Source organism: Colletotrichum jinshuiense, chromosome 1 (assembly GCF_051148585.1).
Source record: "Colletotrichum jinshuiense chromosome 1, complete sequence".
NCBI lineage: Eukaryota > Fungi > Ascomycota > Sordariomycetes > Glomerellales > Glomerellaceae > Colletotrichum > Colletotrichum jinshuiense.
In genome coordinates this window covers 2,807,789-2,831,971 of record NC_139302.1, presented here as the reverse complement: position 1 = coordinate 2,831,971, position 24,183 = coordinate 2,807,789, and the positions used below count along the sequence as shown (strand labels likewise).

Sequence of the window (24,183 nt, the reverse complement as noted above, 5' to 3'; positions counted from 1 at the left end):
AGTTTTGATAATGGGAGAATGTTGGCGAACCCCCAGTCATTCCCGTCAGTACTTTGTTATTTTCCTCCACATCTATGGATATAACCACAGCCAAATAGACTAGGACAAGGGGCAGAGGAGCTGCGGAGAACCTCAGCGGTGGAAATCTCCCTCGCCGTCTACTCTAAGAAACCTCGCAAATACGGCTAAAGGCACCGAGAAAATATGGCCACAGTCAAGGCCAGAGGAGCATGCGTGTCGTGGAAGCGTCGCCCGGCACCTCGCCGCCGGCCTCTGGCTCGAGGTGGAGCCCATCGTCCCGTAGACGGGGATGCGGTATCACGGTTGAGGAAATCCTCGCTCACCAAGGTCGGGAGGACAGAGATCGGGTTTTGTTTTCCTGGCCTCGGAAAAGAAACACCCGCGTATTCCGTCTCGGACATTCGATATCCGGGGCCGCCTTGGAGGGTTGATGCTTGAGGCGGTGGGCAGCCCCGACATCGTCTCTCCGGCCGGCATTGAGCAGCCATCCGAGGGCCCGGTCCTCGACAACCATCGCATGTTTGGGGGTTTATACTCACACCCCATGACTTCCGAGCTGCGGTTTTTGTCGATAGACTGTTTTTGCTACTCTCATCGCGGCCCATCACAGAGGGAGCTCGGGGAATGTCGTCCGTGAGCTCGCCATAAACCACAGCCTTCGGCAGCGGCGCCTCGGCGCGATGCTATTGCCATTCGCGGCACGCCTCCAGAACCATTCAACGTATGGCAGCCGGCAGAGTGGGCAGTGGTGCCTTGATAGTTTCCATGTTTATGTATATGTATACATACAATCCCGTGGCGAAAAGTCCGGTTTCGTTTCCGAGTCTCCATCCTCTGATTCGCCGCGTGCATGAGCAAGAATGGAAGGAGGGAGAAGCAAGGCCACACAGCCTGACTTACACCGGAAATGCCTCAAAGCCTGGGCTGGTCATTCTTAAAGCTGGGCTACGAAGTGCTCTCCAAGAACGAGGTATAAGATGATGCGAGCTGCCAGCACCAGACCTCCCCCCGACTCCCTGTATCTCGGGAAGACCCGCGAAGTTGGAGCCTCTGTTTAACAAGAACTGAGACGTTGATGTGGCAGTGTCCTCCAGCAGCAGAAGACTGCCAGCCGGCCCCAGAAGCCAAGAAGGTACCTTTCCTGCCAATACCTCGACACGCCGCGGTCCCTCCTCGCCAAAAAAACAAAAAAACATATTCACTCACATCGAGCCCGGACAAGACACGGTGATCCGCCGCCCCCCCAGCCGAGCAAAGACAGAGGGCCTGCTACGTGCCGACCAGGAAACAAATGCGTTTGCTGTGCTCGATACGGCAAAGCATGGCCTCGTCAAGACCAAGGCGTCGGTGGTCCAGACCATGGTGTCCCACTCCTCGTCCAAGTTCGTCCTCCCTCACCCCCCTTTCCTGCTTGTATTCGCATTTGATACATGGAAAGGCGTCAGGGAATTTTGCTAAACGAGAGGGGCCACGGAGAAAACACCAAGGGCTTCAGGGGCTCTACTGAGGTCATCGCCAGAGTTGATCGGCTTGCGACCTTGCGCATCCTCCTCTGGGCCATCTCCTCGACGGCAACAACAAGAGGAGGAAGCCGGGGAAGATTGCGGACCTTCATGCGGTGCCGGTGGCATCGTGATCCATCTACGCGAGGGGCCTTGAGGCGTGCTGCCAAAACTGTGTGTACATGCCGTGTTCCCTGGCATCCGACATCTCCCTTGTTGCAAACAATTAAAAGCAGTACCCCGAGAACGAAATAACCGCTTGTGGCGACGGCCGAGATCGGTTGAACAGGGATCACTCGACAAAACCTTGGGCTCGTTGCGCAAGCCAAAAACCATCCGGTATCCGAATCGACATTTCGGCGCAGAGGTGTGCGGGCAATTCACCCACCCGCCATAATAACAGGAATAATTATAACAACAAATATCAACAAACACGTAAACAAACAAACAAGAACTCCAATCTCGGAGATGTGATTGCGACTCTGGGTGCCTTTTGTGCCTACCGCTTGCCCACGGTGACTTCAAAGTCTGTCCAACCTAAGAAGGGGCCCCCCACGACGGACCGAGTTTTTGTCTCGACCTGTTCGCTGCAGCAAGACATGCATCTCAAAACCGTGATTCAGAAGGCGGCCGGTGATCCCGGAAACCGATGTGTGAAACTGAGCCATGACGGAGATAAGAGCAGGGCGGCTCTGTTCTATCCACGAATACCCTTTTTTTATTTTTATTTTTTATTTTTTGCTTTCTTTCTTTCTTCCTCCCTCCTCCCCTTTCTCACTCCCCCATTGCTCATTGACTACTCTCCCGCTGGTTTGCCCATATATTTTGACTAGTCTTCTTGGCCGGACGTCCCCCTTACATGAGATTTCGGTTAAAGCTGGGGGGACGGACCGCTTGTCTTAGGTCACTCGACTTGAAGTTCCTACTATTCAGTAGTAACATTGCCTTCACCGCATCTACTACAATTTACGCCATGGGCAGGAAATTGCAATTTTTAATCATCTGGAAGGAGGAAAAAAAAAAGGCGGGGGAGGGGCGGGGTTAGTGAGCAAAGTGATGCCCTGCTCAGCGACCAAGTAGCAGTCCTTGCTCGTGAAAATGGGCCAAGAACAGATAGAGGCAGGGGAACGGCCGGATGACTGTTTCTCGTCTTTCCCCTACCCACCCTGTCCGGCCCGCGATTCTTGCGCTCTAATAAGTTGATGCTGCTATGTCAGTTGGGGCAAGGTGAGGGGGGTCGAGTGTTCGCAGCACGAGCAAGGAGGCCACCCTTGCAAAATCGCGTGAGACCCAAGATGCAGCGAGCCAAGATATACAGCGGAGGCGGACGGGGCCGGGAAAAAACCTGAAAACGACGGTCCAGCGTCATCTGTCGGGGCTTCTGGCGAGCGCCGACTTGTCATTCACTTCGTCTACCCTTGCCAAGTGCTTTCCCCGACATGGTTCCGAGTCAGCCGTCTGGCGTGGCATCGGAGCAGGAAATCGACAGCGCAGATGGGGGCCCATCAAATAACTAATTGCCTCGGGCGCACACAGTCACGTCGGAGTATGTCTGCACGTTTGTACGGATGCCGGATAATGATAAAACAGGCGTCAGCAAGGCGTCCGTCAACCGCCAACAATGCGGCCGCGTTTGTCGGTGTCTGACTGCTGCAGGCGCGCGGGATGTGGAGTCGAAGACTCGTCACCATGCCCGGACATGAATGCCCGGAAGCCAATGTCCGGGTCGTTCGGCGATTGGCATTTTAATCCAAACGCGCAGCCTGGCAGCCCACTGGGGAAAATCGAGGCAAAGTTGAAGCAACAACAGTATCTCGTTTGCAGAAACCCCTTTGGTTGTTCATCCGTCGGCCTACTTGATGACATGGCAAACCAGCCGGTGATAAGGGCCCGGGGAAGCAAATCTCCCCATGTTTACCATGAACGTGGCATGGGTCGTGAATCTCCACAGCACCTCGGGTCGGGCTGGTCGCAGAGATCGTCCACTGATGGTACCGGGCGAACGTGTCGTCGACGGCTCAAAAAACAATCGGCCTATGGACCGGACAGAAAAGGCAGCGATGATGAGTTCATCGGGTCTGGCAGTGAGCTGTCTATGCACCACGAGAGCGTGTTACATGGAAGAAACCCAGTAAAGTCGAGAGACGATGTGCCGTCAGACTTGTGGGTTTGGCGCAAAGCAAAGTAGCTGGCATGGCGGTTGACTTCAACCCGGCGGGCGCCATTCTGGGGGAGGATGAGGACTGTGCTGGCGACTTTATTGGCCCCGATACTCAGTAGTCGAAGGCGCAGTATGGAACAGAAGCCGACTTGACCAATGAACCCATCGATAGCGTCCGCGTCAACGGACGACGGGGAAGCCGGAAGCTAAAGCGTAGCCAGAGAGAGGTCAAAGTCACGCCTGCCCGCACTCTGCGCAATTGATTAATACGTGTGGCTGATGGCATGCTTTGGTACGTGGCCGAAGGCTTAGGGGATTTTTTTTGCTGCGCAGGGAAGATAGACCTGAACGGCTTGGGGCTGGCTCCCGTGTCAGGCGCTCTACTATGCCGTATGTGCGGTAGAAAGATGCCGGAGAAAAAGTCTGCTGGTAGTGTGTCTTCCACCGCCATTCGGCAATGGTGTCATGAGAATAGACATGGATTGGCATAATTGCGCGCGCCGACTGCCTTCCCGAATCAATGGTGCGATCCTAGAGTGGCACATCCCTCTGGTCTGGTCATCCCGGAACCCTGCAGAAAAGTGTGTTATAAGACGAACGTCCGAATCAAGACAAACGAGCCTGTCTCGACGGTAAAACATTGTAAAATGAAGGGAAAGGGTCGTGTGGTCAAGCAACAAGGACCAAGGCAGGGAGGTGGGAGAAGACGGAAAGGCGAAGGGCCAGAAAGGGCGCGGGCAGAATGGCAGCGATGAGCTTGGCTGGGGAGGGCACTTTATCTTAGCGCGAACCAGGGTTCAAAGATCGTCGCGGGGATCTCGCTGCAAAGGAAGCGAATGGGAGGCGGGTTTAGCGACCAAAAAAGGTTCCAGCCAATGGATAAGCGTCCTCTCCTCAGAAGCTGGGTCGTCTTTGGACAGGGGCATGGCTTGGGGCCCCTCATGGTGAAGCCGCGGGGTCCTTGTCCTTCGCTCGTGTCTGTCCATGTGGAGGGGGGGATCTGGAACTCGTTATGACGTAGCATGTTGGTTCGGATGATGCGAGGACACAAGCGGAGCGAGGAGAAAATAGAAAGAGGTTACAGACAGAAATGTACGGAGCGGTCAACATGAAGCGTGAGAGAGCCCGGCGTCTCCATGACAAGCGGAAGACGCTGTGCGTCGCGATCCCAGGAAGAAAGGCCATGCAGGACCTGGGAGCCATCACACAGGGGACGGGGGTCTATGACGAACAAGACGACGAATTGATTGCGATGGTGATGCAGCCGAATGAAGGCAACATGGCCGGAGACGGGTGCGTTTCGGAGGTGGTGGCAGTGGTTGGTTGTGGACGACGACGAGCGGGCGTGTGGTGTGAACGGGACGGCTCAAACGCTCCAACAAATTCAACAAGGCAGGTCCGCGGCCCCTCCTCTCCCGTCCCACTCTGCCCAGTGTGCGCCCGGGTGACGGAATCCCTGCTGAGCATAAAGTGGGAAAGGAAAAGAGAGATTAGGAAGAGCGATAACGAGATATAGCACAAGGTGTGACCGAGGGGTGAATTATTGAGAGACGTGGATGCGTGGTGCCAGCCACCAAGCAGGCTGGCCGTCTCTGCCCGCCATACAGGCACCCTCCCCCGTCTTGTCGTTATCGCCCAAGGTAAGTGCGGCCGGCAAGTCGGCGGTCTTTCGGTAGGGTGAACCTGGGATTCCACTGGGATTGGGATGCTGCTGGGCCGGCGAATGTCCGCCGCTCGATGCGGGGATGAACGTCGAAATGCCGAGAGTCAGGCCCTGGGCTGGGCGAGGCCATTCTTCCTCACAACTCACTTTCCTACCGGTCTTTGTCGGCATGCATTTCCCTGAATCTGTTCTCCCCCGACGGTTAGTCAGAAAGGACCCATCCGGTCTTCTTCATCAAGCCGGCCACATTCCACTACAGCGAGCTATGGTGCATGCAGCCATCGATGACCTTGCTGACGCCCCGGCCAGGCCAGGCAAGAGAGCAAACGCGCCATGCTGAATAAGGCATTGTTTTTTTTGTCGCATCCAGGCCAGCTTTCCTTTTGCACAATGGTCGACAACCTGGTGTAGAACGGAAGGGTGCCCGTAGCATCGCGGGTTTTGTCATTGTCGGAGCTTCCATGGGATTTGATTGTCCGATCAATCTGGTTGGGGCCGAATTTGTGGAGACATTGTTCCAAACGAACAGTCTCGCTCGCAACGACCAAAGGAGAGTCTGAGTAACGCAAGGGAGGCATCATGGAAATGTGAGGTCCGGCCGAGGAGCCTGGGAGGGATCTGTGAAGACGGGGGCGTTGGGAGCTGCATCAGCTGGAACAGCCACAAACACCCGGCGATGAGTCGAGGAGAGGTCGGCGGCATAAAGGGTTTATTTTAAAGACGGACGGCCTGGAGGACGAAGGAGAAGCGTACCCGAAGGGAAGCTTTTGAGATGACATGGTCTTGGACCCGGACGACAATCCAGGGTCTCGCCCTCTATTCGCCAGAAAAGGCAAGTTGACGGGAGGGAAGGCAGTGTGACTAATAATGCAGTAGCTTCTGGTACGGTAGATAAAAGGGAGGCGAGGCGGCTTGTCAGTGGTTTCTCGGTGAAGGCGCTACCTCGGACCAGCAGGTGGGCGGTCGGGCAGGCGAGGTTGCCAGGTCGGTCCTTGGACGTTTTAAGGCCCTGTTCATGTATAACAAGCCGAAAACATGCTGGCGCAGCGAGAACCTCGCCAATGGCGCTCGCGAACGGCTCGTCCAGTTGGGTTTTCGTAACACCTGACAAGCAAGCAAGCCTGCCTTGCTCGTGTTAGTCTCACTTCTGGCCCGGCCTGCCACCAGACGCTCGAGGGAGAGACTACACACGACCCCCCAAGAGCAGGCTCCCACACCGAAAACGACGCTGGATCGAGGGCGGGCTCCTGTGAGAACCCAGCGCCAACTCTGCTAGCCGTCGAATAGTGTCCCTTGGACGGGAGCCGGCTTGCGTCTGTGGTGCCACCAAGAAAAAAAGAGGCCAGACAGGCAGGCCTGCATGGATGCTGGGAGTGACTACCGGTACAGCGCCGCCAGCCTCCGTCCGTTGCGATGCGCTGCGCTGCAGCTCAGCCAGCCATGCTGCCATGCCGCCATGGGAGGAGCCCGGACGCTGCCAGCCCGTGACACCCAACCAGCCGGCCGGCCGGGTGGGGGGCGAAGCGAGGGTGAAGCTCTCCTGGGCGGGAATGACGAGATAAGTGTCTAATCATGAGCCATGGATGCGGTGACATGCCCGTATATATTGACACGACGAGTGCGAATGGGGGTGTTCATGCTTGGACCGGCCGAGCTCAGGCGCTCATGTGAGCACACCTTTTAACGGGTCTGGCTGGCTGGCCTAGGACCGACTGGCTGTAACTGTAACCTGCTGACACAACCCATGGCATCGTTGACGTTTGCTTTGCCTTACCTCATCATCCCTGGGGCTCTTCAGTCCAACCTCCTGCCTGCCTGGTCCTTGCATGCGAGTGGTGCCAGCGGTCGAAAGTCGAGCTGCGTCCTGACAGGCGTACCGCTTTGGCTCTATGCCAAAAATGTTTCGCCCTTTCCAGAGTCAGTCAGTCGTGACACCCGGTGGATTCGCGGCGGAGCCGAGGGAGTTGAGTGTGGGTTCTGTCAGTCTGATCAGCGGCCAAAAGGTCCAAAGCGGGCGATAAAACAGCAACCTGGAAGAGCAGCCCGGCCAGCACCAACCCGGCTGACGCTTTCAGAGCACAAAAGCCGGTCGGGTTCAAGATGCTGGTTGATGCCGATGCTGGAGAGCTGATGCGATGCACACTGCGGCTCCCGTCAGCGAGCGAGCGTCGCCCGCGAGGTACTCGGTACATTTCCTCACCTCCTCCCTCTCACGTCGTCTCCCGCCCGGCTGGACATGGCGTGGCTTACAGCAGAGATGCATTTCCTACGTACGAGAACCCAAGGTGAGAGAGAGAGAGCCCTCCTCCCAGCCCAGACCCGACGGGACCCCCAGGGAAACTTGCAACGAGGTGCATCTGCATCGATTATCCACTTTCGGTCGATTGCGGATACCCGACTTACATGGTCGTGGTCACCGAGGCGGAGGGGGAGGGGGCAGGCAGGCACCCTTTGGAATCGAGACAAGGGAAGCAAGCAAGCAAAGCTCACTCACAGTCACATTCAAGCCGCCCGCCTGCCCACCGCCGCCACCATCATCCACCACCCACCATCCGCCATCCAATTCGGTTCGGTGCTTGTGACCTCGTCTCGACCCAGAGCCCAGAGTCCAGAGCCGGGCGTGACACACCTCGTCTTTTTCGTGCTTCTCGGGGTCTTATCTTGTGGCAAGTCGCCTGGCCCGCCGACTGACACCCGTCCGTGGGATCCGAACAGACAACTTTTACCCAAACACACCCGCTTTCTACCCATGTCCAGTAAAGGTTGACTCCCGCTCAGCTCTCTCTCTCTCTCTCTCACCTCGAATCCTCGCCCACGCCTCAGACAGGGCACTAGCCAGCCAGGCTGCAAGAGGTTACCTCGAGGAAAGGGATGGAAGGGGCGAGGTGGAGGAGGAGAGAAGCAGCAGCTCACTGACTCTCCCAGATCGGGTATTCCACGAGTTGTGCGTGTCTTGGCCTTTTTTTTTTTTTTTTTTTTTTTTTTTGCTGCCTCTGCATCTGCCTTTGCCTCTCTGCCTCTTGCATCCGCTTCCAGTTTCCTTCTATTGCCTGCTAATTAGGCAAGGGCCCAATCTCTTCAATCCTCGCCCAGTGCACTCCATGTCGCATAGTTTGCCCCTCCAAAGAGACGACGGCACGCACATCCCAGGTCCGGCCCTGCTTACAGGTGGAACATTGACGTGGGAGAAACCTCTACCACAAATACCTTGCACAATGGAAGGGCAGCACCGCACAAGGTACCTCGGATTACTCACTGCGGTTACGATGACGCCGTAATAGTAGACCGGCATCCGCATCAGCGCCAACAGCCAGCCGCCCGACCACGCTGCACCTGGGATTGCGAGGACCAGGTAGGACGTGGACGAGTCGGGTGCAGGGCGTAAGTGCAAATCAAATCAAATCAAATAAATACCTTGTTGTGTGGACTGGATCGACTGGGAACAACTGGACCGGCGGGCGGGTGTGCATGGCCCTGCAACTCGACTCGGCGCTCGCTCGCCCATCTCTGACTCCCACTCCCCCAGTAGATTCCGGCTACAGTCGAGGCAGGCGGTGATGGTCTTCCCTGGGGCCCGGTCTTTTCCCAGACTCCCCCGGCCCCATTGGGTTGTGCCCGCCGTCTTCCCTGAATGGAGTGCGGTGCCACGCCCTGGCCTGGTCTGGCCTGGCCTGCCCATGCTGTGCTGTGCTGCGCTGTGTTGTGCTGTGCTCTGGTGTGTGCTGTACTGCGCTTTGCGGCACTTTGCTTCGCTGCCAGCCGTAAGTCCAATCCGGCCCAGTCAAGCAATCCTGTCCATACCGTTTGTCCCCCCCTCCCCTGGAACTACATGGACATTGACATGGAACATGGTCATGGTCGATGGGCTTTTAGTACATATATTTTCGATAATTAGTTGCTCTCCAACCGGTCCAATCCAGCCCGGTCCAGTTCCAGCCGCCCGTAGCCAGTTCACTACCTATTCGGGCCCGTTCCGGTGCATGCATTACCTTACTCTTCTTTCTCTCGCTGACTCTCTGCCCCTCTCTGCTCTGCACATGTACACGCTCTCTCTCTCTCTCTCTCTCTCTCGCTAGTCCCTCCCAGTGCCAATCTTGTCCTTCCTGAGGTTGACGTGTGAGGTCTGAGGTGGGCTTTGGCTTTGACTTTGGCTTCGGCTTCGGCTTGCGGTGGCCTTGCCTCGTCTCGCCTCGCCTTCCCTTCCCTTGTCTTCCCTTGCCTGTCCCTTCTTCCATGCCTGCCCGTGCCGTGCCTTACCTCACCTTACCTTACCGAACCAAAAAAATTAAGATAAAAAATAATAATAAAAATAAAAAAAAGCCATGCCTTAGCTCTGGTGTGGTGTTGTTCTGGTGTCTGGTGTCCCCAAGGTTTCCTTCCTGCCTGCGACGAAATACAAAACCAAGACCGCCTGCCCACCCCCTCCCCCTCCTTCGTTGCCGCGCCTTCCCTCCTCCCCGCCGTCTCTTGCTCCCCCTTCCTGCTCTTCCAACCCATCGTCGTCTCACCGATTCTCCTCGCCGCCCACCGACCGCTTTGAACCTTCTCCGCCATCTCGTCGTCCCCATCCCTTGCTCGGCGACATCGGCCTCACGACGTATGCGGTCTGGGAGCATCCCGCCACCCCTCTTTCGCCTGCCTCGACAGACTACCTTGCCTTAATTAGCCTCTCTGCCTATTATACTCTTACCACCTACCTACCTACCTACCTACCTACCTACCCTACAGAGTACTAAAGGGCCAGTCCTCGGCCTCGCTCCCCCACCTTGGACTCTCACGCACAATCCTCTTACACGCTCCCCCTTCATCCCTACTCTTCCGCTGCCTGCGACACCTCAACGAACAATCCGACAGAGACACAGACCGCCCTTACTGCCCAGCAGGAGGAGTGCCCAGCCGTGGTTTTTATTTATTTTAATTCTTCGGTTTCCTTCCCACGGCATTCGCCTCCGCCACTTGGACTCGGCTGTATCTGCCCCGTTACGGCCATACGAGACGCCTGCATCCCGCTCCTTCGCAAAACCCGACCATCCGCTGAATGCGGCATGATCCAGCGACCCGTCTCTGTGTCTTAGCAGCGCCCCTCTCTCCCTGACTCTTACGCCTCGATTCTGTCTTCGCCGGTACTCCGAATCTGGAAGTGGTTTTTTTTCTCTCCCTCTCGCGACGTCACTTGTGGAGGATCAAGGCACCTCGCAGAACCTCGATGGGTAAGCGGGGAGACCAAGTCCCGAGTGGTTCTTCGTATCTGATTATCGCCGACCGATAAAGCAACGACGCTCGGTCGAGCCCCTCCATTTACTCTAGCATCGCCCACGCCCGCCCCTCCCTGGGTCAGTCCACGACGACTCGCCAACGGACCACAATCACCTCCCTCTCCCCACTGCTACGGCCAGCCTGTCTCGACCGCCGGTAAATTGTGCGACGTTGTCGCTCGCCCTGGTCGACGAACAGGGCCCGGGAAAAGCAAGCGAGCGACGCCGTCCAGGTGCATGCAAACGGGTGGACTCGGTCGACAAAAAGGAGTTGGCTATTTGGCGGTATAGAGGCCGTGGTTATTTCGTTCCAGGTGGCCCCCGCGACACCCGACACCCCGACCCCCCTCGCCTACGACCCGAAATCTGAAGCCTTGGATATATCTCGTTGGTCGTCTTATTATTATTGCAACAGCGGCGACAACCATCGCCATGGAAGAAACCATGGACTACGTTTATCACCACCCGGAGCAGCCGCAGAGCCAGGCACAGCTCCCGTACTCCCAGCAACGGTCCCGATGCCCTTACTTTAACAGAGCGGAGCATCACCAGCAGCTCTCCGCCATTTCGCCGCACCGCCCGACCCCGCACTACGATCCCGTTCACGCCTCGGCGAATTACTGGCAGTCACAAGCGCAGCTTCCGCCATATCACTGGCAGCCCCAGATGCTGGGCCACCGCGGACCGACCGCGCCCCATCACCGACCCTCCAACTCGGCCTCGGAACCTCCGTATTTCAACCACGGTCCGGCCTCAAGCTTTGGCAATGCGTTGGGCGGCTATCCGGGTGCGCCCTCCCACGAGACGGGCGGCCTTCAGCCCAACTATTCGTCGTTCCCGCTCCCGCAACTCCCTCCGGTGAGATATGGCCATCCCACGCCCACTGCAGCAAACCAGGCCGCCACAAGCCAGCCCTCGTATGTTCCAGAAAGATCATTCGGACACGCCTCGGGACCCCGTAACGGTGCCTTCAGCACAATTTCGCCTGCCTTGAACCCTCCGACGCAGCCTGCCACCTCCCAGGCTACATCAGAACCGAGCGCAGAATCTACACCCGCACCTCCGCCTGCAGCCTCGGAATCTTCAGTCACTTCAAGCCAGGCATCAAATCCCAGTGTTAATATCCAGTTTGGATCTGCCCCTCCATCTGCCGCACCCCAGCGCAACAATCCTGCTTTTTCACTTTCGCCATACCGGTCTCATCGCTCGACCCCTTCAGGTGAGATCCCCACCCTTGCGCCCCGTGTGCTGCCTCTGTTGTTCGGTCACGCTCACGCTCGCGCAGGTACCTCATCATCCGGACCCAGCTCATCGACCAACTTGGCACCTCACCATCCACCTACGGAGCAGCGTCGACGAGTGCCGGCAACCGCCCGACGCACGATGTCGCGAAGACAAACCCCGCCATCTGATCGTGAATATGATCACGAAGGAGAGATGAGAATGCTCGAGCACTTCGTCTTGACGACGGGGAGCCGGTTGATGGGCCACGACGTGGACGACAACCACGTCCGTGCTGCTCAGTTCCTGCGTGGTTCCGTGTCCACAAAGAATGTGGCATCCTCAACAGCCATACAATCTCTCCAGAGCGTGGCAATTTCAGATCTCTCCGAGAGCGAAAGAAGTAAGTTGAAACAGTGCCCGTAATACGACAAAAAAGACTGACTGGGTTTCTTTTAGCCTGCGTGATCTGCTACAATGAGTTTGGCGTCGAGACACCCGAGGGCGTCAATGAGGCCCCACTCCGGCTGCCCAAATGCAAGCATGTCTTTGGCGATCATTGCATCAAGAAATGGTTTGAAGAATCCGACAGCTGCCCCTACTGCAGGGACAAAGTGCCGTCCGAACCCAGGATCACGTCTACAAACCCGACCTTCAACACCTTTTTCCGTGCGCGGGGTCAGGCGAATCTTGGGGGTTACGCTGGCTTTATGAGGGAGAGGGAGGCCACCCTGGGACAAGACGACTCCAGCCGTATTTCGGCAGCGGGCTCCAGCCATGGCGAGCGTCGCTCGCCTCCGACCGACAGCAGCGAGGGTCGACGGAGAATCCGGCCACGACATGGGAGCGTCCGCGGACCCGGCTCCCCGCCGTTTGCTGGCACCCGCCCGGGGTCTTTCGGCGGCTCTTCTTCTACTAACCATGAGAGCGCCCGGAGGACGCATGTCTCTGCCGCAAGCCGGACATACTCAACCAACACGCCAGCACGGTCAGGCCACAACGCCACATCACAGGTCCCCTTTTCCGTGGGAAGCATAAACCAGTATCACATGCCGAGTTTCGGGGCCCCGACAGACGCATCAAATTCCGCGGCGCCGACAATGCCGCCATATGTGCCGCCAACAATGCACAATGGCGCTTCTCATGGAGGGCCTGGAACCGGATATTCGAACCCGATGAACCGAAACTCCCTGCCAGCGCCTCCCCCGAGCAACTGGCACAGCGGAAACCAGTCGGCAGCGGATGAATTGCACCGGCGCATCATGCCCAACGACAGCAACGCCCAGCTTCAGGCCAACGGGCATTCTCAATGGGGAGCGCAGTAGAACTGCTGTCGCAGTGGCCATCTACACCAGGATACTTGGGGGCCGGTCGTCTTTGCAGTAGCAGGCTTGGACGGGGACGACCATGGTCTCTACTTGGGAGAGACAATTCGGCATGATTATATTTTTTTGGGTTCAAGGACGGATTTTGGGTCGGTACGCAGGGGTTTTACGGGTCAATCACGGCGTTTTTGGGCGTTTCAGGGGATCAGGGGGCCAGCATCATCATCATCATTATCATCGTCGCCATGATGACATGATTCAGGAAGTCGACTCTTTGCGATGGATAGAGCGTTCAGAGGTCAAGACGGGACTGGCAGGCAGACGACACAAAGGCCTGGCCCATGTGCGGGCGTCAACCAAACATTTGGTGGGGAGGGTAGCTAGCGAGCGTTCAGCTCCAAGCCATAATACGCAAACAGACAACATGGCACCGCAACCACAACGGGAGGCGCCACCGTAGGTAGGCTAGCACAGTTAGTCAGCGGATGAATACATGGAAGTACCCCACTCGCCTCGAGCGCTTTCGTCTTGGGTCGATTGGGTCGAAATTCGACCGCGTGACCTTGTACAATTGTACATGTTGCGCAGTCTCCAGGCGGAGCAAATGTGCCATGTTTGAGACAGGACTGGGCGTTCTTTTAAAATAAAATAAAACCACGGAGAAAAAGGGCAGGGACTGACACAAAGCTCGTAGTCACCAGGCTGTAATTGGATGTGTCGGTGATTTGTAGGGAGCGAAGCAAACTGGTGGACGGGAGCTGATGCGGGCAGGGTTCCGGGGGGGTGATATTGGGTGACATGGGCAATTGGACAACAGGACGGGGTGGGATGGACGAAACCCGTCGGACGGGAGGCGAGAAGCGGTTCGGTTTAGGCATGGTTCGTGTGTGTGGGGGACGGATTGGTTCCTGTCGGGGTTTTGTATTGTGCCGGCGGGAGCGGAGTGTGAGAGTTGAGAGAGAGAGAGAGAGAGAGAGACGGGGAGTGAGAGTGAGAATGAGAGCGAGAGAGAGAGAGCACAAATGTCTGCGGCAGTAATTTGTAGAGGGACCCTTGAGATTGGGAGACGAGACGCGAAGGGAGGGGGGTGTTCCTGCCGGTGGGAGCAAACGAGGGAGATTGATATTGGATGTAGACGGACGCTGGTTTACGAGAGAAGGGCCCAATCAGTCTCTCTCTCTCTCTCTCGCTCTCCCTAGGTTTTATCATGGCTGGACCGGGCCCGCTGCATTCCTGTCTTGCTTGCTTCTTCTTCATTCTTTCTTCTCATCTTTCCCCCCCTGGGACTGCAACGGTACTCTTAATTATTGTCCGACCGGGACTCGATGTACTTGCACTAGACAGACGCATGGCGTAAGCGAGTGCGAGGCGCTCTCTCTCTCGCTCTTTATGTCTTCTCTCCTCGTCGTACCCTCCGACCAATGCACTATTTCTATTTATTTTTATCTTTTGTCCTGCACATTTGATTTGACGGCCATGGACGGGACGGAGGCCGCGGTACGGCAAAGCACCGTGAGGCGGAGGTGTCCCCCCAGCGCCCCGAGCTCCCACCTTTCGGGTCCTCCTCGGGTCCTCCTCGTCCTCCCCCCTGGGAGACGAGCGAACGAATCCGTGGGCGCGGGTTGCTGGTACGGCACAGAACCGCGCTCGCGTATTTGCCGTTGGCAGCACCACGCCCGCCCGGATATGAAAAAGGGGAAAAGAAAAAGAAAAGAGAAACCCCCGCCCTCGAGGGAGATGGGATAGGTATGTAATTGCAGGCGATGCCGGGGTTGTCCCGACCAGGGCCCGGCGTAGCATTCGGGTTAAGCCGTTTGGCGCGGGTGCGCGCTGCAGTTGCATCTGGTTTGATGTGTGGGTGCGTGTGAGAGTGGGCATGTGTATATCTTTTCTTTTGGTTTTTTGGTTTTTGGTTTTTCCAACGTTCAACCATGAGGTGAAAGGTTTCCTGTTGTCCCCCTCCCCTCCACACGGACGGTGGGCGGAAACGAAGGGCTGGAGGACGTGCTGGCCTCCATCGTCTGTTCGCCGTGGCTGGGTGTGCCTGTTGCTCTTGAAACCTCCAACAGTTGCTGTTTCTAGATTGGATTACTCTTCTTTTCGTGCTGCATTTTCGCATGGCATTTTCGCATGTGGTTCGCAGCCCCGGCTCTGGCGCCAACAACAGCGTGTATGTACGTACGTATTCACGCGTGTATGCATGCCTGGTTATATGTATATGTATATGTACCGGCACTACCTCTGTGTACGTCAGTTGGGTGTGCGTGTGTGTGTACCATGGTATATATCTACAGTGATCTCGACCAAGGGGACAGACGAATCGAATGGGCTGCCACGACACGGCGGTGTGTGTTCGGGCAGGAAAGAGAAACGCATCAACCAATTTGTCATGGCAGAGGCCGTCTGGATATAGACTTTGCCAGATTTCGTCGAACACGGGTATCCAGGCGGGCCTGAGCCGCCTGTTGGCTCACTCTCTGGCTCGTCGCATTTCGTCTTGGTGCAGTCAACCCAGGGAACTTGCAAGTTGCCTCGAGGCAGAGGAAGGAGAGGGAGGGGAGGGGAGGGGGGTGGGGGGCACAGTCCACGCGATTGAAACGGGAATGCCATGCGACTTGGCCCCTGGGTGGTGAGCCAATCAGGGTTCCCACGCGAGAGGATCCCGTCCCTCGGTGTCAGTCGGCACCAAGGACCTCATGCGGCTCCCTCCCTCCTTCTCTCTCTCTCTCTCTCTCTCTCTTTGTGTGTGTCTGTGTCTGTGGTGCCGGCACGGGACAACACCGAGTGGCTGCTGCTGCCCTTTGCTTCTTCCTGCCTGGAGTGGATTAAGGGATGAGGGGAGCAGCAGCAACCGCCTGGGTTCGGAGCAAGAGTCCCGCCGCGGACTGTGCGGTCCTCGCTAGCAACCCCGCCGGGGTTTTCAGAGGCCAAAGAAACATCTCCAGCGGACGAACAAGTCGCTCCAGAGCCCGCGGGACTGGGACGAGGAGACGGACCCCAAACCCCGTCCCGGCCGGCCTAGCGAGTCGGAGTGCAACGAGACCATGCTCGCTAACCAATCGAACAGGAGCTAGTACGAGGCGGGCAACCCATTCGAGGCCCACGTATGCCATGCCCCGTCATGTAGCCTACACTAGAGCATGTACTGATCATTCATCCATGTTTCCCGTCCCGCTCTCCATCATCTGCCCGTCCCTTCGTTGCTGCTGTACTCGCCAATTGGCCTGCCGGGGTTTTCCTGCTGCCTCCGCAGGTGACTTTGAATCCCTCGGTGGTACATCGACGACTCGGCAGCAGAGAGCCTTGGGAGTTGGTTTCGCAATCGAGACAACAGAGGACATGAGCTACTGCGCCGAGGCTGAGCAGGAAACATAAATCGGTCACCGGCACACAGGTTAGCCTCTCTGCCTTGCATCAACTACCCTTGGCGGTCCCTGTCACCAACTGGGCCGAGCATCCGCCAAGCCAAGCTGCAAGAGCAAGGGCCGCTAGAGTTCCGGAGGACCAACGGGAGACGGTCGTATTGTCATCATCGACGTTGTCCCCAGCCAGCATCATCACGTCCTTGTCCGTCAGGGACGAACCTCCCGGCTCCCTGTCGCACCCGCTCTTTTTAAAAGCTACCCGGATCCCAAAGAATCCCAAGACGTGTCGTGTCGCCCCGCGAGCGGCATTCAATCCCGTTTCCCCAATTCGCTAGACTGCAACCTTTGCCCAAACTCGGTGCCGTCCCAGCCCATGCCGTCGCGTCTCGTCTCGTCCCATCTTTCGTCTCCATCGTCTCGCCCTCGCTCAAACGCCAACGCCCCGCGGCCCCTGTCCTAAAGAAAACAAAGGGACCAAGGACAGCCGAGCACGGTGCGTGGGCTGCAGCATTTTCCCCAGCGCTACATGTGCTGGCGATGCTTTGGTTGCATGTTGTAACCCCGTACGCATGAAACCGATCGACCGTCCCCCCAGCCTCTGCAGGATCTACTCGCCTCGTCCCTCCACGCACATGCCCGCCGCTTCACAACCTTCAATCGAGCTTAGCCAGATATAACCGGGTTCTTTTTTTTCCTTTTTTTTTCCCTTTTCTTATTTACCTTGCTCAACCTTGCATTACCTTTGCCTACCCGGAGCTATATTTGCCTTCGGTTCCTTCTTTGCTGTTCGTTGTGTGTCCCTTGTCTTGGTTGAGCATTAAGTCGGACTACCTCCCCACGCAAAGAGGCTCCACGCAAACGCGCCTCAACACACTTATTCCGACGTTCCTTTTTTGCTTCTCCCCAGAGGCTTCTACGGTTGACATTTCCGTCGCCGCCGACACTCCGACTCGTCCTCCCGTACTCTCGCCCCCTTCGTCACCTCCCCCGGAGTCGCCGTTCGCCGTTCTCTCGAAATCATGTCGTTCGTCCCCTGGCGTTCGGTATCCGTCAGCTCGGCGGCAGCCGCCGTCCTGCTGGCTCTGCGCCAGCCAGAGCTCTCGAGATGTTACCTCGTCTGCGTCTTTGCCGGCGCCTTTGCGTTGCAGATGCTCGGCTGGGGCATCTACGTCGTCCTGTTGTTCCCCCAGTACTTCTCCAGCCTCCGCTCGCTCCCCGGGCCCAAGAACGACCACTGGTTGATGGGGCAGTACCCGAGAATATTGCGCGAGCCGACTGGCGTGCCGATGATTGAGTGGTGAGTACGCCCCGGGTCTTTTCTTCTTCTTCTGGCCGGCCGGATGACGTTGCGCAAACGTCTCGTCTGCACGCCACCGGGACAAACACTAACATTGTACGCCAGGATCAACACCATCCCCCACGAAGGCATCATCCGGTACCGCGGCCTCTTCAACCAGGAGCGCCTCCTGATCACGTCCCCGAAGGCCCTCTCCGAGGTGCTCGTCACGCACAACTACGACTTCCGCAAGCCCGGCGCCGTCCGGTCCTCGATCGGCCGCATCCTCGGCGTCGGCGTCCTGCTGGCCGAGGACAACGAGCACAAGATCCAGCGCAAGAACCTCATGCCCGCCTTCGCCTTCCGCCACGTCAAGAACCTGTACCCCCTCTTCTGGAGCAAGGCGTGCGAGGGCGTCGAGGCCATCACCGACGCGGTGCGCGCCGAGGTGGCCAAGGGCACCCACGAGGGCCTCAGCGAGGACGAGAAGGCGGACCTGGGCCCCAACACGGCCGTCCTGGAGATCGGCAACTGGGCCTCGCGGACCACGCTCGACATCATCGGCATGGCCGGCATGGGCCGCGACTTCGGCGCCATCCGCGACCCGTCCAACCCCCTGAACCAGACCTACCAGCACGTATTCAAGCCGAGCCGCCAGGCGCAGCTCCTCGCCGTGCTCGGCCTGCTCCTCCCCGGGAACCTCGTCCACAAGCTGCCGCTGCAGCGCAACGGCGACATCGCAAAGGCCGCCGAGACCATCCGGTCCACCTGCCGCGACCTCATCCGCGAGAAGAAGGACAAGTTGGAGCACAAGCAGCTCACCGACATCGACATCCTGTCCGTGGCCCTCGAGTCGGGCTACTTCACCGAGGACAACCTCGTCGACCAGATGATGACGTTCCTCGCCGCCGGCCACGAGACCACGGCGGCGGCCATGATGTGGGCCGTGTACTGCCTCTGCCTCCACCCCGAGGTCCAGTCCCGCCTGCGCCTCGAGATCCGCGAGCGGCTCCCCGCCCCGGGCACGCCGGGCGACGTCACGGCCACGGACATCGACCGCATGCCCTACCTCAACGCCGTCTGCAACGAGGTCCTCCGCTACTACTCGCCCGTGCCCATGACCCTGCGCGAGGCCGCCGTGGACACCGTCATCGACGGCCAGAAGGTGCCCAAGGGCACCCGCATCATGCTCTGCCCGTGGGCCACCAACAAGGACACGGCCCTGTGGGGCCCGGACGCCGGCCGCTTCGACCCGGACCGGTGGCTGCCGCGCGACGGCACCGACGCCGAGGCCAAGAAGGCCGCCGCCAGCGGCGGCGCCACGAGCAACTTCGCCTACATGACGTTCCTCCACGGGCCGCGGAGCTGCATCGGCCAGGGCTTCGCCAAGGCCGAGTTCGCCTGCATCCTGGCCTCGTGGCTCGGCCGCTTCGAGTTCAGCCTGAAGAACAAGGAGGAGTACGACGAGAAGAACCTGAGCATCAAGGGCGGCGTCACCGCCCGCCCGTCCAAGGGGCTGCACGTGTACGTCAAGGTCGTGGACGGCTGGTGACGGCCCGCCCGGGGAGGGACCACGTGGGGTTGGGGGGAACGGACGGGAAACGTGTTGTTAATCTAATGATGTGAGCATGACTGTAAGACCGGGACTCGCCCGCGGCGCGGGCAAAAAAAAAGGGTACATAGGAGCACGCCGAGGCCCCCTGTTCGGGGTATTTTTTTCCGGGACGGGTTATATGAGCGGGAAGACAGACGTGTGGGATCGGTATATATATATATATATATGCTGTACGAATCAAATTTGCTCAGTTTTTGTTTTAAATTGTTGGCATTGACCATGTGTGTCGTCAATATTGTAGGGTGCTCACTCCCACCCTTAACCCACCCCTCCCCTTCCTGCTCCTCTGCTCTCGTTTTTGTTTGAACTGCTGTAGTTGGAGTTGTCGTCGTCGTGGGCGTGTCTTTCGACAACGGTAGGGGCTCGTTGGAAACCGGGGGGAGGCGGTCGGCCAGTGACGGAAGGTGTCCTGAGACCCAAGTGTTGCGCGAGGATGAGAACGAGGACGAGAACGAGGATGAGAACGAGGATGAGAACGAGGATGAGAACGAAGATGAGCACGAAGATAAGTCGAGAAGCCCGACCGAAGCGGGTGGGCTGGATCTACACGCGGAACAGAGGAGTGAGAGCAGCTACAGGAACGAGGCCGAAGCCGAAGCCCAAGCCTGGTCGGTGCTTCAGCCTCGCCTCCTCAGCTCCTCGACTCTTCCGCTCTCTATTCTCTTCGGATTGGGCCGAGAGGGGAGGGGAGCCAGTTGCGTGGTTGGAAGCCCCTCCCCCTCCTCCGCCCCCTTTTCCGTTTACGTTGTCTTCGCGGCACGATGAACAAGGGAGCACGGGATAAGCAACGGCAGAGACCGCCGCGGCCGTCGGCCGGTGACAACGTGTACTGGTGGCGCGGCCACCTGTATACATAAATACATAGATACACACGCCGATACATATAAATGTGTGTATACATATAGATGCATGAACGCGTGCCTGCCTGCCCGCGTGTCTGTGTGGACACGAACGGTTCACGATGCTCCAAGGGCCCGCTGCGGCCTATGGACCCGGCTCCTTCGAGACTTCTTCCCCTCCCAAGGGCGGTATCCGCGGGTTGTCCCAGCATGCGTGCTCTTTCATTGGGACACGTCTAGACTGTAAAGGTGCCTCACATTAAAAGGGGGGGGGAAGGGGAGGATGATCCAAACGTGCCATTCAACCTCGCCTCACTAGTCAACGGAACGACGAGGACGACAGCACCCTCCACCCCCTGTCTTCCCACGACCGACATATATGTGTGAGAGTCACCCCCTTGTAGACGTTCTACCCGTCTGGGGGAGACGATAAAGAGCCAACCGCCGCCATTCACTCTGTGCGTGGGTCACTTTTCTTCTCTTTTCTTTTTTTTTTTTCATTTCATTTTGTTCTTTCTTTGGTCCTCCTTTCCCCATGACGCATGCCTCGGAATACTACTACATGCTGTGCTGCTATCTGGCGCCCGCTTCCGGCGCGACGGAGACCGGGCCATTGAGACGAGCAAAAAAAAGGGGTTCCTGGTGGGAATTTTGGAACGGGAGCGGGAACGGGGAGGGGAGGGGTATAATCCCGAACGTACGGCAGCCGAGACTCTATACGCGCCCGCCCGCCCGTCCAGCTACACCCTCTTGCCCTGCCTCAGCAGGTCGCCGACCTTGGGCGGCAGCACCAGGGCGCTCCTGTCGTTCCGCCTGTAAAAGTCCACGACGGCCAGCGCCGTCTTCTCGGGCAGGTCCTCTTGGATGAAGTGGCCCGCCTCCGGGAAGACCTGCAGAGCGTATTTCCCTGGGCACACACACGCGCGGGCGTCAGCATACGGGGTCCTCTTTTCAACGGCCGTCGAGACCTTCGCTCGTCACGTTTGCATTGAAAAAGAAATGAAAAAAAAAGGGGGAGGGGGGCTGCCTCACCTTGCATCTGGCCGATGGTCAGCTCCGTGTCCAGCCTGTCGGTCCCCGCCAGCAGCAGCAGCTTGCCGCCCCGGGCCTCGAGGAACTTCTTGCTCAGCCCGACGAACCAGCCCTCCCAGAAGGGCTGCGTCGCCGCCAGGTCGGTCCGCCACCGCCAGGGCCGCGTGGGGTCGACCGAGTCGTCGTGCACCAGGAGCGCCGGCACCGAGGTCCTCGCCGACACGGAGTTGCGGATGGTGCGGGAGCGGATGTGCCAGTCGATGCCCGCCTGCAGGCTGACGAAGCCGGTGGGCCGCGTCGACAGGTAGGTCAGCATGCTCTGCAGCGCGTCCATGGCGGAGCCCTCGACCACGTCGAGCACCCCGTAGCCCAGCAGCGAGCTCCCCAGCCTCGCGGACCGGGCGAGGTCGGTGACGACGGCGCCGCCCAGCGAGTGGCCGACGAGGATGACGGGGGGCAGCTCCTGCCACGACATTTGCGCCTTGGTCAGCTGGATGACGCTGAACAGGTCCTCGGTCAGGACGTCGAGCCTCAGGTTCAGCTCGGTGCCGTCCGTGACGACGGTCGAGCCGTGGCCGCGCGCGTCGGGGCAGAGGATGCCGGCCGAGGGGAGCCGCTTCCTGATCTCGGACGACAGCACGGCGAACGACAGCCCCGACGAGCCGGCGCCGTGGTGCAGGACGAAGAGCGGGCCCTTGCCGACGGGCGAGTTGAGGTAGGCGTGGTAGGTCACGGCGTCCGGGCCGCCGCCGCCGGCCTCGCCTCCGGGCTTGAGGAACAGTTCGCGTTCGAAGTAGGTCGTCCAGGGGATCTGCTCCAGCGTGCGGCCGCGCGACACACTAGAAGCGAATCAGCGTCCTGCCGAGCGCTCGCCTCTCCCTCCTCCCCTCCATCTCCCACCCTCCCCCGGTGCATGCGAGCGAGATCAGAGGAGAACGACGGGGCCGTGGTTATCTTACCCTTGCGGTCGAGCAAACAAGTTCTGGCTCGGCGACGGGATGATGGTGCCCGTGGACGAGGCGGAGGAGGCGGACGAGGCCGATGACGAGTCCCCGTCGTCCATGTGCTCCGGCAGCTCGGGCACCTGGTCGGTCTCGGGCTCCTCGTCGAGGTCGTTGAGGGGTTCCGGGAACGGGTGCATGGGGTCGAGTTTCCTCTTGGCCCAGGCCCTTTGCAGCTCGCTCATCTTGACGGGAATTGACGGCGGTGCGCGCGCAGATTGGCGATGGCGTGTGGGAGGGCGGACGGCCGAGATGTCGTTTGGAGGGGCCCGCGGGTCTCACCGATCGGTCGGGGCGCCAAGCCCGGCGGGAAGAGGCGGCGTGTGCAGAGAGGTTCGGGGCCGTGCGACGACAGATGTACAGGCCGGCATCCGTTTACATGAATGAATGAGCGATGGGAGCGCAGGACTGGGGCCGCCGACTGTGCAAGGTGGTGAGTTGAGCCGGGCGTGCGATGTGAGACCAGGTTTGAGGCTGGCGGTTGTGTGTGTGTGTGTGTGGATGACGCTCAGTGGGGTGATGAGGGGCAGCGAAGCTGTTGGCACTGTGCCGTGGGGCCTTTTGTGGCGGGAGCATACAGTGCCCACGTCGCCTGCGATGGCGGTCCTGTTTCGCTGCAATGGGGGGTCCTGCCAACTTCCCTGGAAGGAGAGAGACGCCCCATAATGTATGTTCCTTCCACATCGGCGGATTGATGTGAGATTGATTTCAACATAACACCGCCACTGTGAAGCGGGATTGAATCGTGCGTTACTGCCGCCGTGAGGCCAAGCGATGGCTTAGGCTGGCTGACTGACAGAGGGGCATCGGGTCGGCATCACCCGCAAGCTCAAAGGTGAGACATGGCAAGCTTGCTGGGGAGAGAGAAAGAGGGACAACTCAAGAGACAATTGGCCTGGTGTGTGTGCCAGTGCGATCAAGGTGGGCAAAGGAGCCCCGAGTCCGAGATGCCATGTTGAAATTCACATTACCGCCAACGTAGGACGGGCCAAGCTCAATGCAACACACGCTCGATTAGAGACAGAGGTCGGGGTGAAGTGTATGTCTGGTGAGAGAGGAGAAGAAAAGAATACAGCCAATGCCCCCGATATTTTACCTTTCTCTCCTTTTTTTTTTGTCACTCCGTCCCTCTCTGACTTCCATGTACCACTCGTGCGAAGTAAGCACCCTCATAGCGTTCGAGGGGAACCCAGAGCTCGAGTACAAACACCCCGTGTGCGAGGGGAGGAATGAACCGGGGCCCAGCTCTGGCTCAGTCGGGGGGGCGGCGGGGACACGGAGGTGCAAATTGACGTTGCACGCCCGCGCGCGCTCAATCACCCTGACCGACCACTTTCAATTCCCATTTGCGGGTCCCTGGGTTCAAGGTCAAGGTCAAGGTCAAGGTCAAGGTCGCGGCCGGGTCAGGCCATCTCAGAAAAGATCTGCGAAGCCACCTCATCTACGCCCATGCCGGATAAAAAGAGGACAACAAGGGGGGGCATGGTGTTTCCTTCCTTCAGGGAGCGTCGAGACAGGTCCGTCGCTGGAGTCCCCGGCCCCTTCGTCGGAGCGGTGCTCGTGGTAGAGGTCGTGAACAATGAGATGGTTCGCGAGCTAGGCCCCCAGTCGGCGAGACGAATGAGAAGACCGGCTCGCTTTGCATGGCAACGTGTATTCCCAAAGACGGCGTCAAACTACACCACACCACTCACCAAACTCCTACATCACACACACACACACACACACACACACACACACACACACACGACAATCCCGGGCCATCATTCATATTAATTTTTTGCGTTCCATTTGTAGTGTTAAACTATCCGAGCCCCCCGTCCCGCCGCGTCGCAGCGGGAAAACGAAATTCGCACACACCCCATGTTCTACCACCCTTGGGAAACCTTGCGGTCGGAATATATCTC

At 58.5% G+C, this 24,183-nt stretch overlaps 3 protein-coding genes across 3 annotated transcripts; 2 read left to right on the top strand and 1 right to left on the bottom strand.

The window, feature by feature from the left end:
- Positions 1-11,034: 11,034 nt before the first annotated feature.
- Positions 11,035-13,148, top strand: EsH8_I_000730 (RING finger protein; the record flags this gene model as incomplete). Its single annotated transcript, XM_083268143.1, has 3 exons — positions 11,035-11,821; positions 11,888-12,226; positions 12,283-13,148. 3 exons carry the CDS (start codon positions 11,035-11,037, stop codon positions 13,146-13,148), a joined length of 1,992 nt encoding a protein of 663 aa, XP_083118581.1.
- Positions 13,149-17,532: 4,384 nt separating this feature from the next.
- EsH8_I_000729 (cytochrome P450) lies at positions 17,533-19,341 on the top strand (the record flags this gene model as incomplete). The annotated part of the gene is made up of 2 exons (XM_083268142.1): positions 17,533-17,810; positions 17,916-19,341. The coding sequence occupies 2 exons, from the start codon at positions 17,533-17,535 to the stop codon at positions 19,339-19,341; spliced, it is 1,704 nt and encodes a 567-aa protein (XP_083118580.1).
- A 1,642-nt stretch (positions 19,342-20,983) lies between these two features.
- EsH8_I_000728 (phosphoprotein phosphatase methylesterase 1) lies at positions 20,984-22,461 on the bottom strand (the record flags this gene model as incomplete). The annotated part of the gene is made up of 3 exons (XM_083268141.1): positions 20,984-21,150; positions 21,276-22,114; positions 22,235-22,461. 3 exons carry the CDS (start codon positions 22,459-22,461, stop codon positions 20,984-20,986), a joined length of 1,233 nt encoding a protein of 410 aa, XP_083118579.1.
- Between the last annotated feature and the right edge of the window lie 1,722 nt (positions 22,462-24,183).